This window comes from Wolffia australiana, chromosome 2, assembly GCF_029677425.1.
Source record: "Wolffia australiana isolate 7733 chromosome 2, ASM2967742v1".
NCBI classification, from domain to species: Eukaryota; Viridiplantae; Streptophyta; class Magnoliopsida; order Alismatales; family Araceae; genus Wolffia; species Wolffia australiana.
This window is the reverse complement of record NC_135836.1, coordinates 15,110,025-15,135,684: the sequence shown is the minus strand read 5'-3', so window position 1 is coordinate 15,135,684 and position 25,660 is coordinate 15,110,025. Positions and strand designations below refer to the sequence as shown.

General features: G+C 44.7%; 1 protein-coding gene and 1 long non-coding RNA gene across 2 annotated transcripts; one reads left to right on the top strand and one right to left on the bottom strand.

Moving 5' to 3' along the window:
* Positions 1-4,403: 4,403 nt before the first annotated feature.
* LOC144715380 (uncharacterized) lies at positions 4,404-5,043 on the bottom strand. The gene is made up of 2 exons (XR_013584612.1): positions 4,905-5,043; positions 4,404-4,674 (listed from the first exon to the last, which is right to left on the bottom strand). It is a non-coding gene; the product is annotated as an uncharacterized LOC144715380 (long non-coding RNA).
* A 13,863-nt stretch (positions 5,044-18,906) lies between these two features.
* LOC144716361 (uncharacterized) lies at positions 18,907-22,028 on the top strand. The gene is made up of 6 exons (XM_078591488.1): positions 18,907-19,248; positions 19,360-20,037; positions 20,685-20,744; positions 20,898-20,989; positions 21,107-21,615; positions 21,787-22,028. Exons 1-6 carry the CDS (start codon positions 18,907-18,909, stop codon positions 22,026-22,028), a joined length of 1,923 nt encoding a protein of 640 aa, XP_078447614.1.
* The last annotated feature ends 3,632 nt before the right edge of the window (positions 22,029-25,660 follow it).

Here is a 25,660-nt window from a genome sequence, read left to right as displayed (position 1 = left end):
GCTAGGCAGGCCCCTCAGGCCCAGCCGCCGACACCGTGCCCCGAGGCACCGTAAATCCGTACCCCGAGGAGCCGCAAGCCCCGCACCCCTAGCCGCCCATGCACGCAACCCGAGGCGGCTACGTCAGCCCTAAGCCCTTAAGTGGGCTGGGTTAATGGGCCTTACAAAGCCCACTAGGCCTCTAGGCCTGCTCCTGAAGGACCGTGGCCCATACCGGGTCACCCGTGGCCCAAGCCACGGCCCAGCCGCGACTCAAGCCACGGCCCAGCCGCGGCACTAGCCGCGACCCAGCGTGCTGCCCCGATCGCGGCCCAGCACGCGCCCCAGACCGGAGCCCCAGACACGACCAGCCGTGGCCCTCTACGGCCGCCGCCGCCATCTCCGGCCACCGCCGCCGCCTCTGGCCCAGAGAAGCCACTCATAGCCGCTGCCGCCGCTGCCGTCGCTGCTCGATGCCACCGCCGCTCAATGCTGCCACCGCCGCCGCCGCAGCTCGATGCCGCCACTGCCGCTGCTCGATGTCAGTGCCGCCGTTGCTCGATGCCGCTGCCGCCGCCACCACCACCGCCACTGCCGCCACCGCCGCCGCCGCCACCGCCACCGCTCGATGCCGCCGCCGCCACCACCGCCGCTCGATGCCATCGCCGCCGCCGCTCAATGCCGCTGCCGCCGCAACTGCTCAACGCCGCCGCCGCCGCTCGATGCCGCCGCTGCACTGTTCGCTGCCGTTGTCGTCATTCGGCCGGTTAAATCGCCCCGCCCATCCGTAGTCGAGCCCACCAGCGCCTCGACGACTATCCGTGGAGCGTCGATCACGTGAAGATAGAGACATCCTTCGGCCCCTACGAATTGAGGACCCCCGCAGGACCATTCCAGGATCCCCCCCCCCCCAGCGAAAGCGGGAGGATGTGCAATCCAAGATGAACGTCCTTGAGAAGGACGAACAGATTGCACTCTCCGCCGCAGGACGTCGACAACTTCCATCCTGAATTAAGTATATACGTTGATTTTTACTATCTAATCTGGATTAGGTCCTAGCTGAAGGTCGCCAGGCATGTTCGTTGACTTGGCGAGTTGGCGCACTGGTCTTCTGGCGCTGACTCATTAACACCAACATGGAGGACAGGCGAGTATAGTGCACATACATGAACGAGATGATTAGTTTGTCTATGGATGAAAAAAGGGTCCCATCCAAGAGATTGGACAAATGACAAGACATAGAATTATCCATCTGGAATGGACAGTTTTTTGAAATAGGATGAAAAAACCATCTTGTTGAGGGTTCTTGGATGGCAGACAAAACAGTTTTTTCATGTTGTGGGAGTCAAGCAGGAGTCAAGAAGGAAAGCTGATCGGGAGCCTAGAGGCTGAGAGGGAAGCCAATCAGGAGCCCAGAGGGAAAACTGAGTGGGAGCCGAGTGGGAGCAAAGCATTCTAAGGATGACCCATTTTTTTCATCCTGGATGTCAGACAAGACGAGAATGTCTTGGAAGGGATGATTTTCGGAGGGACAGGACATGGACCAAAATATTGGGGACGAGACAAACTGCTACGACTGTTTGGATGAACCTCTAAACATTGGGACGTGGGACAGGACAACCATTGTCCCATCCTGTCTGGCATCCATGCCCTAATGAGTGTGTAATATACTGGAGAGTGAGATTCATGTGCAATTTCACAAGTCTAAGACCAATATATCATATGCCTAATTTTAACACGAAGCTCACAAGCTTTCACAGAGTCTAGGCTTAATGCCCCAAGGGCATTTTATAGGCAGTCCGACAATTTCATAAATGATCAATGAAGGGACTTATCCAGACCTTCTCACCTGGTTTTATATTATCTTTAGCGTAATTAAATACTTATATTACAAGCTCATACTTGTTCACTGGCTTGGGGATGCTAGGTCATGGAATATATTTCAGCTTAAGAATGCATTGTTTTAAATGATTTAACTTATGCAACAATACTTTTACATACTTCCCTTACATTTCACGAGGTAAGGGTTGAATACATTCAGACGAAATTAATTTTAAATAGCTTTAACCTAATTTTATAGGTTTTTATAATTTTGTGATGTTATATTTTGTTGGAAATAAATATATAAATGTTTATATTTTTATTTTTATATTATGACAAACACAAGCTAAAAAATTAATTTAGCCAGGGCATACTTATTTTTTCTATAAATTATTATTATAATTAAATATATTTTTTGATATATTAAGAAATTTTGAGTGCAAGAAATCAATTAAAATTGGTTGGCATATCATTGGATCGGATACCAAGGGTGGATTGTGTGGTTGGCTGAGTTAGGCAGCAGCGTGTAGAGGACAAAGAACACTATAAATTTTGCTACACATGCATTTTTTGGTTGAGGTTGATGGAGTTAAAACCTTATTTTCTAGGATATCTACTATGTTTTTTACCAAAAAGGGGAGAAAATTCAAATGAAACTATGAAAGATCACACAAAAATTGTTGTCACTTCCCGCTCGACCCTTCATAAATCATCCCCCATCCGACTCATTTCCTTCATTTTGAGAGGTCCTTTAATTCTTTCTGTTATCACATTAACCCTCAGTTACCTTAATTAAAATCATCATCATTAGCCACATTTTTTAGGATCACAATTTTTTATTATTTGCTCAATAGCAGGAGCTAATTATCTCCCTTCTAATTTCAGGTCGGAGGATGGTTGGTGATAGAGATTAAACACCAGGTAGTGGCTACCTGAGACATAAGGATCTTGATATGAGAGACATGAAGTACACCAGTCATAGAAAGAAGTGACACACCTAAGGATCATAATGTCATATATATCGAGAGGGGTGGTTCAACATTTCGTGAAAAAGATTGAATCCAAATTCTCATGGGGAGTTTTCATTCTTAGCATGTAATCGATATTTCTAACACTTCATGCAAATGTCTTCTGGTTTCATGGATGGAGGAGTGAGCGGTAGATAATTAATAATATATTGCTACAGAACTGGAATGATTTAAGTAGGGTGATATCATAAACATGTTGTCCTTGTGACACTGAAATCGGTGTCACAAAGGGTGGTAAACTGTTTGTTTTTTAAATTTTGAATATTTTTACCTTTTTTATTAATGATGAAACCCAGCGCCAAACCGTAAGTGGAGAAAGAAAGGATAACACCAATATCCAATCAGATCAGCATTCCTGATACCACTAGCAATGCATGATGGAAAGATAGAAATATCCAACAACTGGGATGAAACCAATTTCAATCATGATATTTAGAGATTTAGTTGTCTAATTCTGCCCATATTTTGAGGGTAAGATCTTCATTTAAACCTCTGTGCACCATAGTCCTGGATTGGTTAAAATGTGAAGAAGAGAGAAAGACATCGTGGAAGCTTGACACAACCTAGTTAGCCAGAAAGGACACAGCATCTGCTTCAGTCAAATTTGTCTTCCTTCTTCTATTCCAACTGTAAATTTCTTATTCTTTTGATTTTATACGTGAACGTTTCCAAATGCCAAGGCATGGGTAACACATAGATGCCGTTGAAGTTTTTTTTTAGGATTAATAGCACTTCATTGCATCCAAGATCAATATTCAAAAGCATTAAAAATGGTCTCTGATATTCTTAATCTTCATCATTTACTTAGATTCACATAAATGTTTCAGATGAACTCGAAAATTTAATCTGCCTAAAATTTTCCCTACTTTCTCTATATAGAATGATTTTGATATTTTATCTCTCTAGATTTAGAATTTTCCGATTTCACAATTCAACCATTTATCTAGCCTACATCTTCCCAAAATTTTACAAAAAAACACTCTTTCATCTTCTCCTTCGACTTCACACTCTAATTTTCCCCTTCAAAATTTTGATCAGACATCGTTAAAATTTAAAATAATCCATTTTCCATTCTACAATGTTTTTTTCCACATCAGCTGAATTTGGGCATACATTGAAGTTCTGGATATTTCTGAACAATTTCATCAAAATCCATAAAATTCCAATTATCTTTTAAATATCCTTAAACAAAACTATTTCATTTAACTTCTGTATTCAAAAAATAGGTGCATATTTTGGTGGATAATTGCTTTCCCGTGGATTCATTTAAACTTTAAAAAATTTGATTTACATGGTTCCTATAAATGACTTTTTGATTCCTAGAAAGACGGTACCTTATCTTAACTGAAGTACAAAAACTATTCAATAATTTATAATCCTACCCTTTTCACCCAACTTACCTAATTTCATGATCTCGTATATGCCCTTCTATTTGCTATTTTTTTGTAATTACTTATATTTTCACGCCATCATCTCCATTATCCCACAATCACTGTTAACCGAGTCTTAGCTCTGCCGTCATACTCCACATCTCTGTCGTGTTAATGCTTTCATAGTACCCTTTGTCTTGATCCATCATAGAATAGAATTTATACGAGTTTTTAAGTTCTCTTCTTTTGAAGAGCTTCGTGTATGTCTGGACATCTGGAGAGAAGACGTGGGACGTGTCCCGTCATGCCACGGGCCACAGCCAGATATCGAGAACAAAGACAATCAAAGCCGTACTATCTCGTCCCCCGTCCATTCAGTTTATTTAGTTTCTCATCTCTATCGCTGCTATCCCACCTTTTAATAGGTTCACAGATCTCCTCAGCAAGGACCGGTGACGTTTCGACCAGGAAAAAACCTGAGGCGACAATGAAAGGAAACCTTTCAGACAATAACAACAATCTAAAAGATGTTCTGTGGGCAGTTCCGTACTTCCCACCGCAAGGGGAATTGAATCATGTCATTACGAAGTACAACATTTGCAATGGTCAAGAAAGCCGCATCACGCGGAATAGTATATGACAACGGGTGGGGAGAGACGGGAGAGAGGAGGCACATAGAACAAAAATACGTAAAGAGTGACCTTACGAGAGAGTCATATCAGTCGCGACAGGCCCTAAGCTGCTTGACGAGGGATAGGAAGGCGTCCTCTACACAAGGAACCTTGACGGACTTGGCCTGGTGATCAACGTCGAGTTCCTCTTCTGCTTGTTTCAGCAGACTTTGAAAGGATGGATGTTCTAACAAGATGGGAACGACGAAGCGCTTGTTATCCTCACCTACATAGATCGAAAAGTGCCCCTTGGGTACGTTGGTGGGTGAGGAAGGTCGCCCACTGCTCAAAGGTCGGTTCAAGAGCCGCCCGCCAATCGCTCCAAGTTGCCGTAATCCTGCAAGACTTTGGCCGAATGATTCTGAACTGGAACTTCATAAGGTGGTCGGGTTTTTAAACCGTTGAGCAGAGCAGGTTAGACAAAAGTGAGATGGAGAAAGACAGAACAACAAACATACGTCGCCTTCAGATCTAGACAATGCCGATACCTTCCGACCAGCATATTCCGGCATATTCGTACACCAAAACGGGGGGCTCGGCCCCATGCTTTCCTTGTCTTTCTTTAACTCCATATGGTGATGCAGGATGATTATGACAGGTACAGGATGGGACGACCGAAAGAAAATCTATGGATGATCAGGCCACAGCTCCAAACGATCAGTTCAAACCTTTAAAATCCGAAGATAAATGAGGGTGGAGGCCCGTTTCTCAGTTGAGGGTTGGGAGTACTATCAAAATCCCGATTGACAAGTTAAATCATTAAACTATTCCACAAACTCTGACCGTGGTGGAAACATACAAGGGAAACACTGGATGAAATAGTGCAAATCACAAAACAGGGAAGAGAAGACCTTTGGCTTTAGAGTTACACAACACTGGATGAAATGGTGCTGAGTATCGGGTTAGGCTTTGCGGTGGAAGGTGGTCATTGGGCACCCCTGTAATGAATCTTTGGTGAGCCATGTGTGGAATGAAGGGTGACGGATGTTCAGGTGGGTCATGGCTGGCGACGCTCAACAGATGTTAAATGGTTGCACGAAGAGGGGCGAGTGACACCTAGTGTTCGCTCGTCCTGTACCTGGTATCAGATGATGGTATCGGGACGGATGCTGAGTTGGGTATCAACAGTACTGTTCCAATATCCGTTTTTACCGATATCCGGATATCGAATGACAATATCGGATATCGGTTGCTGCAGTAACAGTATCCATCCGTCTCCATCTCTCTGAATGGATGACGATATTGGATCTCAGAGTTGGATATCGTAGTTCAATATCCAACAAATTAATCCTTGTAAAAATAGATTACTTCGTTGAAACGTGTTAGTTAGAATGGGTTGGAGAGGAAATCCTTCGGTCAGCAGGTAACAAGTGAATTTTTAAAATACATTATTACATCATAAAATATATACACTTCAAAATTTATGTTTTTTTCCATATGGGAAAATAAGATTCGAAGTTTAATTACATCTATATACCCGAATCCTATTATCCCGTATGGAAGAAAACAAAACTTTTGAAGCATATATATAATATGAATTATTTTATATTTAAAACATTTGGGTGTTGTTTACGTTTAATATCTAAATTTGTGTAATGTTATACACTGTTGGCTTTTTCTCTTGTGTCCGAGTCCTATTTCTCCATATGGAAGAAAAAAAAAACTTTTGAAGCATATATAGAATATGAATTATTATTGTATTTAAAAAATTTGGGCACTTTTTATGTATATCACCTAAATTTATGTTTACTGTTGGCTTTTTTCTCTTGATACTGGATATCGACATCTGGATATTGACATCCAAGATCCATCACGTCCCTAGCCTAGTTGATATCCGTCCGATATCCGTTACATATAAGAATGTTGATATTCGTTAGATATGAGAAATCCGGTATCAGAAACCACCTTGTCATTTACCGGATATCGGATATCAGTTGTCCGATATCCAATATCGGACAGATATCGGACGGCCGATCACTAGTGACACCACACGGGACGACACAAGTGGTCGGCAGATGTACCTAAATGGTGGCACATGAGGGGCACCATACACACAAAAGGCAAATGTGCAGTTGAGAAGCAAATTGGATAAACTGATATTGTATCCAGGGAGCATGTGTGACTATTTTAGTAAAATTTATGGCTATTTTGTGACTTTTTCTTAGTGCAGAACTGCGATGAAACCTGGACATCATAGTGATATTCTTTCAGTTCACCTAGGGATGGGAAAAAAGTTTCATCCGCTCGCGAACATGCCAATGAACACGAACGAACACCCTGCCCTCTCACTCTCCCCTCCCTCGCTCGCTCTCTTTCACTTACTCACTCTCCCCACTCCCTCTTCCGTGCCACCTCTCTCTCTCTCTCTTTCCCTGAACCCCTTTCTCCCGTGCCCTGCCCTCCCTCTCTCGTGTGACAGTGCCCCCCTCTCTCTCCCCCCCCCACTCTCTCTCTCTCTCTCTCACACACACAAACACACACACACACACACTCTCTCTCTCTCTCTCACACACACACACACTCTCTCTCTCTCTCTCTCACACACACACACACACTCTCTCTCTCCTCTCCTCTCTCTCTCTCCTCTCGCTCTCTCTCTCTCGCCTGCTCCCTTCTCTGTCACTCCCCACCTACTCTCTCGTGCCCCTTTCCCTTGCTCCCTCTCTCATTTCTCTCTCTTTATCTCTCTGATCATAAAGTTTTTTTGACCATTTTTAAAAAGCGTAGAGTTCATGAAAGGTTTGCGAACAAATCGGAACAAACTGAACACAAACACAAACAATAAATTTTCCCTGTTCTTTCGTCGACAAACAGCGTTTGCTCGATGCCGAACAGGGAATTTCCCATCCCTAAGTTCACCTTTTATCATTCGGTGTTTTATGAACGGTACTGGATCTAACAAACCTGAATATGTCACTCATGAATTTAAAAGTAAAATCATTATTTCTATGAAAAGACCTTGGGATATTATGTCTGACATGATGAAAATATTTCTCAATGGAATGTGACATTAAAACATCATTATGAGCTAATTAGGAATATAAGACCATATTACTCCATGTACTCTTAGGAAATAATGTAAGATTTAAAGTGGATAACACATTTTTGGTTTCTTTGAAAGATTTCATGGTTTACCTCCAGAAGATTTATTTCCTTTTGAGATAATTTTTGTGTGAAAGATGTTTATTATATCAACTTATATGGAATTATAGTGAAGTAATGATAATAATATATTTTCTATTAAAATTGGAGGTTATAGCAAAAGACTGCTATAGGAATTTGGGTGTGACATTTGAATATTAGAATGATATAGAGAAAATAATCCCTAGAAATTTTTATGTATCAAAATTCATACTCTTAAATGAGCCATTCTTGATTTCATGGAGGGTGATGAGTTATTTAGTAGAGCTTGTGAACAATTAAAAGATTCAATTAAGAAGTGACGGCATTGCGAATATGAAGATTATCAGTTTATGTCAAACATTCTATCAAGGTTTGAATGATAAATCTAGTAATAGACCGTATGATTGATGTAGGTGCCTTTATGGGTACCTATGATATTTATCTGAAATACTAGAAAAATTGGCAGAATATAATGTACATAAAATTGGATGTTCTAGTAATAGCAGGGATTCCGGTCCCAAACAAATATTACTGAATCTGAAGAGTATAGAACTGAAAATTGAGCATGAATATTGGAATTGGGAAAATAGATAACTTGGTATTTAGTCAGACTAACATTTTTAATGTGCATAATTCTTCTTGTTCTATTTGATATAGTGATGACTATTTTAAAGGAGAGAGCCAAGGTGTCCATGAGGCGAGTGCAATGAACTCTAAATAAGGGAAAAACCAGTAGAATGGAAAGGTAAATCAGGGCTTTCAAGCTAAAATTGTGCATCCGTACCCTTCTTCCACCCTAGGCCCCAATCTTATCAGCCTCAAACTCAATCAGAATCATATTCCCAACTCAATTTTCACATAAGGAAGCAAATATCAAATCTTTAATGATTCCACATTGTAGCTGATCAGGGAGATGATGGAACAAAAATCTAAGATGATGTAAAAGATTCAGAGATGAGGAAAATTCTAAAGATTTGAGGAGCAGGGAAAAAATTCAGAGAGGTAAGAGAGTTAAAATAAACTCAAAAAAAGTCAACTTCCTAATCAACCTTTAATTAAAATTACAAATTTGATTCATCATGATCATGAATTATTATCTTCTCTGACTCTTCTACTCTAAAATGTGAGGCTATTTTGGAATTCTTAAGTTAATTTAATCGAAAGTAGTTATCTATACCTTTTGTAATAGTGTAGATTATGAAAGAGCAAAGATGGATGATGAGAAAAAAAGAAATCCTAAAGGAAAATCCATTATTAGGGATTAAAACCAACAAATAATCGACTTCCAATGCATTTTTTTGATGCCATGAAGATTTCAAAACCTCTTTGCCAGAAGTGGTGGCCTATTAAATCTCATAGTAACCCTTCCTTCGGAACCTTTTCTTTGCTTCGGTAGTTAATCACCTAAGGGGGGCAGGCTTCCATACCCATACCAAAACTGTGTGAGGCAGACTGTGGACTTTTCAGCACACTTCTATCACCATCTCTTGACAAGATGCATTGAAAAGTATTCCTAGTATTTGTAAATATGTTAAAGATATGTTCACAGCTAGTAAAAGACAGTAAATATTTGACTTCTCATAATATATTAGTTCTATTCTCTTGGATCAGATTCCTGAAAAATGAGAATATATAGGAGCCCCTTTCATTATATGTAAGATGTGATACCTTATACTTTCTAGATTCTTATTAGATTCAGGTGCAAATGTAAACATCATGGAAAAATTTCTTTCTTGAAAATTCAACTTTATACCTAGAACCTATGTGTTTGGCGTTATAGCTTGCTGATGGATCTATTGCACAACCTTATGGGAAGTTGGAAGATACCATTGTGAAAGTAGATAATATCAGGTTTCATGAAGATTTTATTGTGATAGATAAAAAGGAGATGCATAATTTGACTCAGTCTCCAATAACTTTGGGTTGACCTTTCCTTTCCAAGTCAAAAGTCACAGCTGATTGGGACAAAAGAGTTATGGAACTAAAATTAGGGGATGAGAAGCGAGAGATGAATATAGCTAGACTAATGAAGTATTAAGTTGGTGATGAGGAACTTCATTTGTGTGAGCTGATGGGAGATAGTGAATTTTTTAGGAAATTCCATTGATTTTCAAATAATTAACGAAGAGAAAACCACTGAACCTACTGAAGTTTATCTACCAAAAACCAGACTTAGAACCTTGATTTTTTATTTGAAATATTATTTCTTGATTCTAAGTAGAATTTGACCTGTTAATACTTCAGCTAACTTAAGTACTAAACAGGAGCATGATTGAATGGTTATTCTGAATTAGCATAAATCAACTGTAACCTTAAAGGAATTCCCTCTCATAGATGTGAACTTAAATTTTTTGTGCATGATTACATGTGAACTACGAAGAGAAATGAGTTCAAATTCTGAAATAGTTTGTCTTAAAGCTGAAGTGATTTATTTTATTTCAGATAATTGATGGTTCACTTTGGTGCCTATGGCATAAAAAAAAACTGGAATCACAGTTAAAAATGTTAGATTAGCTTCTAGAGAGAGAGTATGTACAAATTACAGAAAACACAATCTAGTTAAAAGAAAATATCAATATATTTTAACTTTTATAAATTAGATTTTAAAACAGCTTTCTGAGAAATATTATTTTGTACTGTTTATTTTAAAAGAATGGCCACTCAGGTTATAACAAGATTAATATTTAGAACCTACGTTTTTATAAGAATGGTCTTTATATTATTTAATGTTCATGCAGGTTTTCAAATATTTATGAATCCCATATTTACTGACTTAGAATGTGATTTTCAAATATCTATGGACGATTTTTTTAAATTTCGATTTTTTTTTGAAATATGGTTAGCTCACCTAGCTAATGTATTGCATATTTGAATTGAACATAACTATATACTAAGCTGGGGAAATCCCATTTTATAAGGCCAAAAATGATATTGCTGGGACATAAGGTCAGCAAGGCTGGGTTAGAGATACACCTCGTAACGATGTAAGTAACCTGAAGAAAAATGGGATTCCTCAAAAATGCTTGTATAGAATATTCATTCAATACTTTGCTAAGACTTTCCAAGCTTCCACTAATCTACTGTTCAAATTTTTTTATTTTTTAATTGATGATAATTTCAAGATTTTTTTCTATAGAACAAATAATGTAATCATATAATAGCCTAATCTCCAAGCTCAAGATTCCCTCAATATCTGGAGGGGACTACTAATTCCATGAAATTACCGCTAAATATCATGTATTTTACCTCAACATTTCCATCAAAATGTAATTAGGTGCATGTTATGATGGTCCAAATTGATAAAAAATACCCTTCAGTCTGCTTATATGGATTTTCCAGATTTTAAGTTTTTTTAATAATTTAGTAAAATATTAATTTTACAAGTGAAATAATACTTTTTGAAATTAATAAAAAGATTTATTAATTTTTTGAGAATTTTCATAATTTGTATTGAATTATCTGATGAATTAAGTTTTATAAAAATATTTGTTATGATTTATTTAAATCATTTCCTACATATTTTTAGGATTTAATCTATGCTCACCACGTATTAGTATGATTTGCAATACCATACTGATTCAGTCATTAGCTTGTTTTTTAATTTGATCGAAGACATAGTAATGGTTTAATCAATGAAATCATGACATGCAACCATTGTTCTATTTTTTCAATCGTGCTAAGGCTTGCTGTGCAACAAAAAATGCATTTTTTTAGTTACTAAGGCTTACAGGCCAATAAAAATGCAGTTCTCTTTTTACAATAAGAAAGAATCAAAGTTAAAAATCCAAAAATGTCCTTTTTCTCATGCACCCAGCCGATGTGACAAGGTTTACTCAGCTAAACAATGCAACTTTTATTTTTTCATGATTGAATCTTTTCTGCTTTTAGCGCCCAAATTATATCATCAAAATTTTGGATGGTAGAGAAAAAAATCAAAAGGCTACCAACAAACCAGATTGCAGCGTTAAGTACATTTGGTGCCACGTGGATGAGAGATAAGTTAGATATTACAGCTCGCAATGCACCAAATTCAAATCTAGAGATCTAACCCTTAAATATATCCCAAATTTTGACGGTAGTCTCGTATTTTGACCCTCTACCCATCTATATGGTTGGGTTCTTAAGAAAGCCTCAAGAAAAGGAAAACAACACTGATCAAGCTCTCCCCAACCTAGTTGGCCAAGAAACACACGACAGGTGCTTCAAGAGTCTAAATGTTTTTATTCCTGGATTGAAAAGTATAAGTTTCTTCTTAATCTCTTGATTTCTGTCTTGAACATAAAGGCATGGGTAACATATGCATGCCCTTATTAGATTTTAAAGGATTTAGAAAATTTTATTGCAGTCAATATCAATATTCAAAAGCATAAAATTATTCTCTAAGGTTTCTGATCTCATTCCCTATCTTAGAGTCATAGATCTATTTTACAATTCTATTGAAAAAACCATTTTCACCAATTTTCTTCCCATACTCTATAAAATTTTCTTTACTTTCTGTTTCTAGATTTCAAATTTAATAAGTCTAAAATTCAATTCTAGAATTATAATCGGTTCCCAAAAATCATAAAAATATGTGTTTATATCCGCTTTCAATTTCAAATTATGATTTTATTATATAGAATTTTGTATATTTACAGTTCCAATTTAATCTGGACTCATTTTGTTATTCAATTAAATTTTGGTTTCATCTGAAGCTTTGGTTAAACTATATTTCTGATATTTTGTGACATAAAATGAGATCCAACCATTCTCATTATTTTCTGAATATCCATTTTCTCATTCTGTTATATCTATATTTTAATAAATTTATAATTTTTATTGCCTAAGCCTAAGCTTAAACATGTGCCTATTCATGTTTAAGTAGATCAATTCTTGGCTCATAAACTCCTTGAAATATATGTTATGCATTAGATTTTGCAGTGGGAGCACTTCTAGGAAAAATGAAGAAAAATAGGCATGTGGCAATTTAATATGCCAATAAGACCGTACAAGATGTGATGGGGCACCATCACACTGACCAAGTGACGGAACGCCATCAGACCTTATTGCGCAGCTTGAGCCAACGTCCATGAACCTCGTCAAGTACTTGACATCGTCAGTGACTATGAGCTAAACATTGTTTTTTGAGTTTTCATTTTTTGGACAATTTGGATTGGCCCTCTGTTCTTGGGCTCGTCCGTTGTCATTTTATTTTCCATTGGTTCGATGTACATTTTGGGGGAAAACACGTCACGAGATGATTTTCCCATGTTTTGGCCCCACTTGGGCATCCTCCCTCCTTATTTAATGGGACGGTATGCCCAATGAAAGCTTAAGGGAGTATTTGAAATTGAAAGTTGAAGTTGAGTTTTCTTTCTTAGTTTTCCGATTAGTCCAGTAGATAGTCATCTTTGCTAGATCATGGGATCGTGGCCTCCTCTCCATGACGAGATTACTGTGGAACGTCGCCCTCGTCCGCTGGTATCGTAGTTTCTTCTTCACCATCAAGAACGCCCGTTCTTGGTTGTTGCTGTTCAAGAAATCGTCCAAGAAAGGCAATTCTTGAAGACTCGTGGAGCCTATGTGCACCCTTTGCTGCCGCAATCGACGTCGACGCCGCTGCCTCCACCTAGTACGTCGCTACCCCTGCATCCGTGCGCACCTGCGTCCACGCATCCCACGCTCGCGCGCCCTCACATTCGCATGCCCTGTGCTCGTGCACCCTTGCGCCCAAACTGCGCGGCCCCACGCCTACACGCCTATGCCCATGCGCCCACTTGCACGCCCAGCGCCTGCGTGCCCACCCATGAGCCCGCCTGCACGCCCTGCTTGCGCACTCGCCCGCTCGCCCGGCCGCGTGCTTGCCACGCGCTGTGCTTGGCCCTACCCAAGCACCCACGCACGGTCTAGTCCGCGCGCTTGCCACGTGCCACACCCAGCCCTACCCGTGCGGCCATGCCCTGGCCCCGCTTGCCCCTATCTGGTGCCCGCGCCCTCCTGTACTTGTTAGGGTCCTCAACTGGCCATGACCGTTGTTGTCGTCGTCCAAGTTTTGAGCCACGCGCGCCCTGAGGGCTTCAGGTGCCCTCCACGCCCTCCATGCACTCTGCACATGCGTTGGTGTTCCGCACGCTTTGCACGCTCTGCGCGCCCGCTCGCTGCTCCACGTGCTTTGTGCACTCCGTGCACCCTTCGCGCGCTCCACGCGCGTGGGATGTCGCCTACGCCTGATCCTCTGTCAATGACGTCAGATAACACCTGTGCGATAACCCCTTGCCGCAGACTTCCGGTTTCAACCATCAGGTACTGTCGTTTCCCCTTTTTTATATTGTAGTATTATTACTTCTTCCAGTGCTGGCTTTCGCAACTCACTCCACTGCCTGGATTCTATCAACAATTCATTAGGATTAGCCACCTTGTGTCGAGAGGTAGGGTTTTCTTGTGGTAACGGTTAGGTCATTTTTCAATAGAGGTCGTGGATACCACCGGACACGTCTTGTCCCTCAGTTTGTGGACGTCTAGTTGATCCTATCCGGTCATTGGGAGTCTAACCGTAAAGGGGTCCACCTCAGAACTTCTAGTTGATTGTCTCTCCTAGATAGCAATTGTTGATAATCTTCTCATTTGTTTTTCTCAATACGTGCATCAATTGTTCATCTCATCCATATTCCTCCTATCCTGTGTTGTAACACAAAACCATCCGATCCCGGCGCTCATCGTGTTACATCAAGATGCTCAGGCTAATTACTCTATCACACAAAATGAATTACCAGATATCATTTTATCTTAAGACAAAAATTCTATTTAAGTAAAACTATTTTGCAATCATCTTGCTTATTGTACTTAAAAAGAAGGAATACTAACCAAGACAAATTCAGTCAATATTATTATTAGAAGACTTTGATATTGAAATTATAGAAAAAACATTTCACTATAATGGTGTTGCTTACCCTTTCTATAGAGTAAATGTAACATATTTCTTTCCCTATTTGATATGTGTTTCCTGATGAGTGCAATAAACTACCTTCTGAAGTCCATATTTTGAAGTACTTTGTAACGGATAAGATTCCTCAATAGTAGATGTTCAATGTGAAGAAGTTCCTTAAAGGATATTACGAAGGAGTTTACTAAGGAGGAGGTCATTATCCACCTCAGAACTTCTAGTTGACTGCTACTTTTGGGAGGGTATAGAACTAGTTTACTAAGGAGTTGGCTAGAACATAAGGAGACGTGTACCAGGTGAAAACTAAAATGAGATATTATATATTTTTCATTCACAGCCAGGAGGAGGTCATTATCAGCAAAAGTAACATCTCATAATATATTGGGATGCTATATTTATAGCCACTACAACAAATATGGTTTTTATTGGCCAACTATATGTAAACATGCCCATGATAGTTATCTTAAATGCCTACCTTGTCAAGCCTATTTAAACTTTATTTAAAATTGTTATATACCACTAAATTTATCATAAAAGTTGAAATTTTTTATTTTCGGGGAAATTATACAATTGAAATTTGAAACTTCCTACAATGAAATTTTACCATTGAAAGTTAAAAACTTCTGATGGTGAAATTGCGGAAGAAACAAGAAGTGGATGAAAAACACTGTAAATTTTACTTCATGAGGAATGTTTTAATGTTGTTTGATGTGTTCGAAAGCTTGAAGTCTAGACTAGCATTTGGAATATTTACCTCTAGAAAATGGTGAGACAATTCAGATCGAGCATTCAGGAGATCATAAAAACCTTGTTGACACTTCCGCATGGGCCAAGTGGTGTTCTTTCTCCAAGAATCGCGATCACCCTTGAATTCTCTCTCCCACACTCGTGTAGAACAAGAATGGATCAAAGATATCAGATGCACTAGGCCTCCAACAACAAGTTGGGAGCAGAAAGCTTCAATGAGATACAAAGACAGGGGAGAAGATATTAAATAGAAATAACCTAACTCTCCCAGCCATCGGATTTAATTCCATGGGTTTGGAAGGCTAGTATTACTTGATTTCCATCATGGATCTACACTCCCTCCTTCTAAGATTTGAAAAAAGGCCTTTGAAATTCAAATTGTGGGTTAGTTCCACAATTCTTGCCTTTAGTAGACCCAGTCCTTAAGGAGGTTTGAATGGGCTTCTAGAGTTGGGCTTCTTGTGTATTGGACATCTTCTTATTATCTATTAGGTTGCTTAGGTGTCTATGTTCCTTCCATTTGTATCTCAAATTCACCATTGTATTTACCTAACTCATGTTTTTCAAACAAAACTCCAAGAAGATGTGAGAAATCCACTCGACTATTAAGGAGTCAATAGGGTTAATCTAAAAATTCAATAGAATATATAAAAATAGAGCATAGGAAAATAGATTGTAAATTTCTCATTTTATTTTTAATTGGTGAATAATGCTAGTAAAAATCTAAAAGTATATGGTAAAAAATAAATTAAAACATATTTTTATTGATCAAATTTGATGTCATCAATTTGATTATATTTTTATGTATGTTGAGTAAGCTTCTAAATGGTTAGAGCTAGAATGTATAGCTAATAGGAAAAAATGATAACAAAGGGTGAACATTTTTTACAAACATATATTTACCATGTTTGGTTGTATTGGAGATAGTATTAGTGTTGGTCATTCACATTTTAATCACTATTAATATAGAACACTTTAAAAGAGATTTGGTATCATACCAGAGTTCCTAAATCCTACCATCCCCTATCAAATGAACACGTCAAGATTTACTATACATAAATCTAAAAGATCCTTCAAAAAGTGGTAAGACCTGGTGTTAGGCCCCTAACTAGGCGGCATTCCCTGCCTAGAGGCCTGCATGCTTATTGGGAGGGCGTGTCCATTGTATTTCAGCTCGTGACATTTTTAAGGACTGAGTCATAATGGGTAGCGATGCCCAACACCTGATCTTTCAGGCCATTGCCACTGTCGGTGGTGATTCACGGCAGACTGTGCACGTGCTCGTCCTCGCCCAAGGTGGGACGAATCAGGTACGGTCCGCGCGTGCTGGGTGTGTGGGCTAAACAGTGTGTGCGCGCACGCGCCAACGCCAAGCGTCAATGCCAAGCGCCAACGCCAAGCGCCACGCGCGGGCGCCAACGCTACCTGCCAGCGCCGAGCACTAAGCGCAGGAGCGGGAAGCGCTGCGGGCGGGTGCGGGACGTGCCTGTCGGGCAGCGTGCCACAATTGTACTGTGCAGAGTTGTGCGGGGTGCCGCACAGCGGCCACGCGGGCAGCGCGCGCATGGCGTGTGCGGGGCGCAAGGCTGGGAGACTAAGGCATGTGGCGCATTGAGAACGCCGAGACGACACAACGGGCGCATACCGCTCCTACGGGTAGTGATCGGCGTGCAGCGCCCAGCTCGGCGGTGTCGCGCAGACTGCACACTAGAGTGTCGACACGGGTGTCGGTGGCGTGTGTGATCGTCAAGGCAGGGGTGGCTTGTGTGATTGCCAAGCCCGCGGGTGCGCGACACCTGGCCCGGTGCACTTGTGTAGCGACAGAGCGGGCGCGCGTGCGGGGAGCGGCGACCCTGAGGTGGTGTGGCGACATTACCTCAACGCAGGGCACCTCGTCTCGTTCGTTGTATCACCCCTCGTCTTCCCCCAAGTAATTATCCCCGATGATGATGTACTCTTTATGATATAAATGCAATGACCCTATTCACTGATGGTGCCTAGCACCACCATCTCCTCTAACCCCTTCTATGCGATCTTAAGCAATTGCAAAAGCTTCTGCTGCAAGAGATCAAGGCTGCTCAGTGTTCTGCTCCAAGCACTGAGGCCGGCACACGCCAATTCCGAGCAAGAAACCTAGCTCGAGATTTGACCTTGTGATGACTGGTATTAGAGCCAAGTTGGATCGCCTCCCCTTGTGCTTCTGAATTCTGGTTGTGGAGATGGAGTCGTTTCGTGCGCAGTTGCATGAAGAGAGACGGCAAAAGGAGTAGAGGCTGATTAATCGCCTGCTGCACAAGAATGTGATGGGTTTGAAGACCCTCGTTGACAGAAACTATGATGAGTTGAAATCAGATGTAAAAGAAGTGCGGGTGGAGACCCGCCAGAGGCAAGACATCCTCGAAGAAAGGAACAGTCAACACGAGGACACCATCCGGCAGCTAATCGAGATGGTCCTGACCTTAAAACTCCAGATGGACAAACAAGAAGAAGGCACCAATAGTCGTCCAAGAAAGGACACCGAGAGGAAGCACTCACTCCCCAAACCAAGGTTCGACAGTTCTCGTCGAGAAGACGTAGTGGCAGATTTCCTGTATGACTGCGAACAGTATTTTGGCCAAGGACAACACTCAGATTTCCTACAGGCTAGCTACTTCCTCGTTGATGAGGAGAAGTCGTGGTGGCGACAACGGGAAGAATGTGGAAATTGGCCACCCCCCACATACGAAGAGTTTGTGCGGGAGATTAAGAAGAGCTTCATGCCGCACAATAAGGCGTGGATCGCGAGGGGAGAGCTCGAAAGCCTCAAGATGACGGGCAATCCGAGGGAATACGCAGGCCAATTTGTGTCCATAATCCGTAGGATAACCGACATGTCTGAGGTGGACAAGCTCTACCGCTTCGCGAAGGGCCTTCCCCACTAGCTCCAGACAGAGCTGGGGAGGAGACAGTGCAGAGATTTGAACTCAGCCTACAAGGGCGTGGAAAGCACAGAGCTCTACCCCACTAGACCCGCCAAGACAGAGGACAGACCCATGAAAGGGAATAAGCCGCACCAAGAGCGCGCTGAGGCACCAGCAGCACCAAGCAGTCAAGGCCTGAAAAGGAAATTCAAGTAAGGCCACGGCAAGGGCCGAGACAAGGGCAAGAGGCCGAGACTGTGGAAACAGAATCCAGGCGGTGGGGGCAACAAGTTAACTTGTTTTGCTTGCGGAGGGCCCCATTTCATGAAGGATTTCCCAAGAGGGATGGCAGCGGCCACAAACGTTAATGCGATGGTCGTGTCGTCGCCCCAACCAGATGTTCCTAGGGAAACCAGTATGATGACCCTGAACCCCTTACAGTGCTTAGCGGCACTACAGGGGGGTACCCTAGTCCAGTATGAGGATCTGAACCTCTTGCACGTCCCGGTACTGATCAACGGCAAACCCTCCACGGCCATGGTCGACACGGGAGTAACGCATAACGTCCTCGCTGAGATAGAAATAATGAAGCTCGGCCTAAAGCTGTCCTCAAGTGCGGGGAAGATCAAGGCCGTCAACTCGGAGGCTCGAGACATCGTTGGCGTGGCCAAGGGGGTGCTAGTGGAGGTGGGAACGTGGGAGGGCCGGACCAACTTCATGGTGTCCCCCATGGATGACTTCACGGTTGTCTTGGGTCTCGACCTACTAATGGGTTCACGTGCTGTCATGTTCCCCCAGTACCGCGGCGTCCTGTTCCTGGAGGGATCTCACCCATATTTCATGAGGGACCAAGGGGCCCAGAAGCTGCGAAACACCGTACTCCTGTCCGCCATGCAAATCAAGGATGAACTGAGGAAGGGGGAAGAGACCTTCCTCGTCACCATACGAGGGCCAACACCCCAGAAAAAGGGTGAAAGGCAAGGGTGCGCACCAGCCCATTTGGCGGCACTTAGTTGGGGTGAGGACGACGACAACAACCCCAGTGCATCCACGGGTGGACTACAGGGGCCAATTGCGGATGTACTGCGGGAGTTTGCCGGGCTGATGCCCGCACAACTTCCCGCGAAGCTGCCGCCTAGGCGGGATGTGGACCACAGGATCGAATTGCTCCCCGAAACACGTCCCCCTGCGTGGGAACCCTACAAGATGCCCCCTGCTTACCTAGAGGAGCTGAGGAAGCAGCTCCAAGAACTGCTGGAGAGCAAGCTCATCCATTTGTCCAAGGCTCCCTTCGGTGCCGCGGTTCTTTTTCAGAAGAAGAAGGACGGGTCGCTCCGACTTTGCGTGGACTACCAAGCATTGAACAAGGTAACAATGAAAAATAAATATCTTGTACCGAATGCTGAAGAACTGTTTGACACGCTCAGTGAGGCTGGCTACTTCTCACGGATGGACTTGAAGAGCGGGTACCACCAAGTGCAGTCAAGGAGGGAGATGAACCGAAGACGGCGTGCGTGACTCGCTATGGATCATTTGAATTTTGCATGATGCATTTTGGGCTCACGAATGCTCCTACTATGTTTTGTTGCCTAATGAACAATATTTTTTGGGATTATATCGATGATTTTGTTGTTGTGTACTTGGATTATATTCTCGTATACAGCCAGAGCTTGGATGACCATGTGACGCACTTGAGGAAGGTGATGGCCAAGCTGAGGGAGCACGAGCTCTACCTCGACCCGAAAAAGTGCGAGTTCGCCTTGTAGGAGATTGAGTTTCTTAGACACCTAGTCGGGAAGGGAAGTGTGCGCATGGATCCCTCGAAGGTGAAGGCCATCAAAGATTGGACAGAGCCGAAGGGAGTGCCGCAGCTAAGATCTTTCCTAGGGTTGGCAAATTACTACCGAAAGTTTATCAAAGGCTTATCCCAACTAGCTGCCCCTCTAACGGACTTGTTGAATAAGGATGTGAAGTGGCAGTGGACAGACCAGTGTCAAAGAGCATTTGATAAGCTGAAGAGTGCAGTCTCCAGCGAGCCGGTGTTGTGATTGCCCAAGTTTAACAAGCCATATGAGGTACACACCGATGCTTCTGATTTCGCCCTTGGCGGTGTCTTGATGCAGGATGGACACCCTGTGGCCTACGAGAGCCGCAAGCTGAACGACGCGGAAAGGAGGTACTCGGTACATGAGAAGGAGATCACGGCAGTGGTCCATTGCTAGAGAGTTTGGCGCCACTATCTCCTCGGAGGGAAATTTGTGGTCTACACCGACAATGTGGCCACCAGCTGCTTTGAGTCCCAAAAGAAGCTGATCCTGAAGCAAGCGAGATGGTAGGACTTCTTGGCGGAGTTCGACTTCGACTTGAAGTACAAGCTGGGGTGCGCCAACCAAGTGGCTGACGCCCTAAGCCACAAAGAACTGGAAATGTTCGTGGCCGCACTTTCAGTAGTCCAAGGAAGCATCCTCGATGAAATCAAGTTGGCACTGAAAGATGATCCAGAAGTTGTTCACCTGATGAAATGCATTGCTGCGGGCGAGACAAGGAGATTTTGGACCGAGGAGAGCATCATACACACAAATGGGAACAGGCCGTATGTGCCGCGTGTGGGTGGGTTGCGCTGGAAGCTCCTTTGTGAAGCACACGACGCAACCCACGCCGGACACCCAGGGCAGGCCCAGACGCTTGCACTCGTGGCCAGCAGCTATCACTGGCTGGGAATGGAACGAGATGTAGAAGCCTATGTTCGTTCATGCCTGGTGAGTCAACGAGACAAGATGGAGAAGGCCAAGGTAGCTGGAACACTGGAACCTCTCCCGAGGGCAAGCAGACCGTGGGAGTCTATTTCGATGAACTTCATCACTTGCTTTCCGCGCGTAGGTGGGCATGACGCCATCCTGGTTTTCGTGGATCGCTTCTCCAAATATGCGACCTTCATCCCCACCACGTCGGAGGTGCACGCAGATGGAGTGGCTCATTTGTTCATGTCCTATGTGGCGAAGTACTGGGGTCTTCCAATGGACATCATTAGCGACAGAGACACAAGGTTCACTGGTCATTTTTGGGAGTCGCTGTTCAAGTACATGGGCTCCAAGCTCAAATTTTCTACGAGCTTCCACCCCCAGACAGATGATCAAACGGAACATGTCAATTCAACGCTCGAAGAATACCTCCGACATTACGTTTCGGTCAATCAGGAGAATTGGGTGGAACTATTGGATGCAGCACAATTTGCACACAACATCAATCGGAGCTCGTTTACAGGTCACTTGCCGTTTGAGATTGCAACGGGAAGACAGCCACTGACTCCTTCGGAAGTTGTGAAAAGGAAAGGGAACGGGCATTTCCCTGCGGCCTTCCAATTTGCACGCGACTATCATGCTCGCATTGAGGAAGCCCGTGAAGCACAGGTTTGTGTTGCTCAAAGAATGAAGAAGTACGCTGACCAGCACAGAAGGGACATATAGTTCCAAGTGGGAGACAAGGTTTTGTTGAAGACCAACGTGTAGATGTTGAAGACGAAGCAAGCAAAGCAGCGTCACAAGGGTCTGGTACCCCGCTATGATGGACCTTTCGAAGTGGTGGCGAAAATCGGACGGGTTGCCTACTGACTCAACATTCCCCGTCGGCTAGCGGTCCATCTGGTCTTCCATGTGTTGGTTCTGAAGAAATATATACAGATCCCGAAGACGCAGCGAGGAACCAGCCCCAACGTGCACCACCAAATGTGCGGGCGCACTTCGACCAAGAAGCAGAAGCTATCCTAGCGAAGCGAGAAATTGGCCGGGGAGGACGTCAATGTTGCTATCACAAGATCAAGTACCTAATCAAGTGGAAGAACAGACCAGACGAATCAACCACCTGGGAGCGCGACTCGGACTTATGGCAGCTCGAGGACCTACTACGAGCATATGAAGCAGAGCAGCGGGCGTCGACAAGGGCGTCGACAAGTTCAGGCGGCGGGGCGTGTTAGGCCCCTAACTAGGTGGCATTCCCTGCCTAGGGGCCTGCGTGTTTATTGGGAGGGCGTGTCCGTTGTATCTTGGCTCACGACATTTTCAAGGACTGAGTCATAATGGGTAGCGATGCCCAATACCTAATCTTTCAGGCCATTGCCACTATCGGTGGTGATTCACGACAGACTGTGCACGTGCTTGTTCGCGCCCAAGGCGGGACGGATCAGGTACGGTCCGCGCGGGCTGAACAGTGTGTGCGTCTGTGCGCCAAGCGCCTCACGCCAAGCGCCGCGCGCCAATGCCAAACGCCAATGCCAAGCGCCAACGCCAAGCGCCAACGCCAAGCGCCAACGCCAAGCGCCAACGCCAAGCGCCAACGCCAAGCGCCAACGCCAAGCGCCAACGCCAAGCGCCAACGCCAAGCGCCAACGCCAAGCGCCAACGCCAAGCGCCAACGCCAAGCGCCAACGCCAAGTGCCACGCGCGGACGCCAACGCTACCCCCCAGCGCCGAGCACTAAGCGCGGGAGCGGGAAGCGCTGTGGGTGGGTGCGGGACGTGCAGGTCGGGCGTCGTGCCACAATTGCAGCGCACGGAGTTGTGCGGGGTGCCGCACAGCGGCCACGCGGGCAGCGCGCGCATGGCGTGTGCGGGGGCGCAAGGCTGGGAGACATCCCGCCAGGAGACTAAGGCATGTGGCGCACTAAGAGCGCCGAGACGACACAGTGGGCACGTTGGGCTCCTGCGGGTAGTGCTGGGCGTGCAGCGGCCAGCTCGGGGGTGTCGCGTAGACTGCACGCTAGAGTGTCGACACAGGTATCGGTGGCGTGTGTGATCGTCAAGGCAAGGGTGGCGTGTGTGATTGCCAAGCCCGCGTGACGTAGGACGACTATGGGATGGACGATTTAGGGCGGATGACGAGGCTATGGGTAGGAATGGGTAAGGGATACAACAATCCACAGAAATCACGGTCGATTCTCGGACTTAAAACCGATGAAATCTGGTGGTGCAGCTCCGACCCTTATCGAGGGCGGAGTACTGTCTTCCCCACCGCGACGATGCCTAAGCACCAAATCAATACCTCAATTCACGCCGCGAAGAAACACTCGAGAAAAGGAGAGAAGAAGAGGAAATCCAGGTCTAATTCTGACGCGGTGGAAACTTCCCGAGAAAATACTGAGCGGAGAACACGCCGACACCACAGGGTTCAGGTATACCTCAGCACCGTGAGCGCGTGTAGAGGCTGCAGGTAATTCTGCTCGTGGCGACGAAGGCGGCGTGATACTGGAACGGGCGCTCCGGGCGTTGTCCGGCCCTGGTTGACAATATGAAGCGGGGACGCCGGGTCTGGCGCGACGAACTCCCGCGCACGCGAAGCGCGCGAAGGGTGCGCGGAGCGCACGGAGCAGCACGGAGCAGCGGGCGCGGGCGCGGAGCACCTGCGCGCGGAGTGCACGGAGTGCACGGAGCGCGCGCGCGGCGCCGCCGCGCTTGAGGCGCCGACGGCGCAGCGCCAGCGCATCCGCGCGGCGCGGAGGCGCACGGCGGCGCGAGGATGGCACGCGTGGCGTGCGGTCGCGGCGTGTGACCGCGCTGCGCGGCGGTGATGATGACGCGGCGGCAGCGGGCGGCGGCGGCGGCGGCGACGGTGATGACGATGACGGCGGCGACGGGGAAGGTTAGGGCAAGATAAGGGTAGGCAATCCTCCAAGAAGAGTTAGAAAGAAAACTCAATTCTTGAATTATGATTGCCTAATGAGTTCTTGAAACAAATGACCTTATATAGGCCTTGGAGGAAAGAGAAAATAACTAGAAAATAAGACACGCAAGGGAAAACGTGCATCACGTCACGCCAAAGGGCAGTTGTGGATCTGCCTTTGGCGTCGTGTCATGACGCGCGTGGAGACGTGCGCGGGTGGTGACGTGGCGGACGACGGTTGTGGCGTGTTGACTTCTTTGTTGACTCCTGTTGACCGAGGTGGGTTGACTTCTGTTGACTTCATCTTTGGATCCGTAACGTCTGTGTTGACCCCGACTGCCTGCGGTGACGTGTCCCGGGCTGATGCATTGGCGTCCTCGCCATCACCGCGGGTGCGCGACGCCTGGCCCGGTGCACTTGTGTAGCGATAGAGCAGGCGCGCGCGTGCGGAGTGGCGGCCCTGAGGCGGTGTGGTGACATTACCTCGGTGCAAGGCGCCTCGTCTCGTTTGTTGTATCACCCCTCGTCTTCCCCCATGTAATTATCCCCGATGATGATGGCATCTAAATGATATAAATGCAATGACCCTATTCACTGACGGTGCCTAGCACCATCATCTCCTCTAACCCCTTCTATGTGATCTTAAGCAATTGCAAAAGCTTCCGCTGCAAGAGATCAGGGCTGCTCAGTGTTCTGCTCCAAGCACTGAGGCCGGCACACGCCAATTCCGAGCAAGAAACCTAGCTCGGTATTTGTCCGTGTGACACCTGGTGATACAGATTAGTTGAAAAACATAGATGAAGATTTTTTGCATACATAGTGATGGGGGACCATCTCGCCATCAAGACGGAACGACGCTAGCAACCTCACCAAGCCTCACGAGCCAATGGCCACAATGCATCGTTCAAGTACCCCGCGTGAAGATGAAGTCGCATCTGTTTTCGTTTGTTTCTTTTTTTTATTATCGTTGTAACTTCTTTCGCCGGATTCTGGACTAGGCCTCTCGTGTTTTGGAGCCTCGTCCATTTCAAACCTTTTTATTTTCTCATCGTTTTGAGAGAACCGCACATCCCAAGATGATTCTCTCTAGTTAGGCTCAATTGGGCATGCCCCGGCCCATATAAGGACGGCATGCTTAAGAGGACAATAATACTGAATTGGAATTTGGAAATCAAGTGAGTTTAGACTTTCTGGTTCTTAGTTTCTTCCAGCTTTAGTTAGCCATAGGCAGTTTTGAAGTCTAGGACATGGGAAGACGTGGACACAACCCATGTCGTAATTTTGTGGAACAACGCCTCCGACCGATTAGCTACCGTTTATCGTCATCTTTCTTGCAAAGGAACACAGTTTCTTGATCATTCTGCTGCGTCAAAGAATCTCTCAAGAATCACGACCCTGGTTATATCTTGAGATTGCCATTTCTTGCCTTACAGTGTTGTATCCAC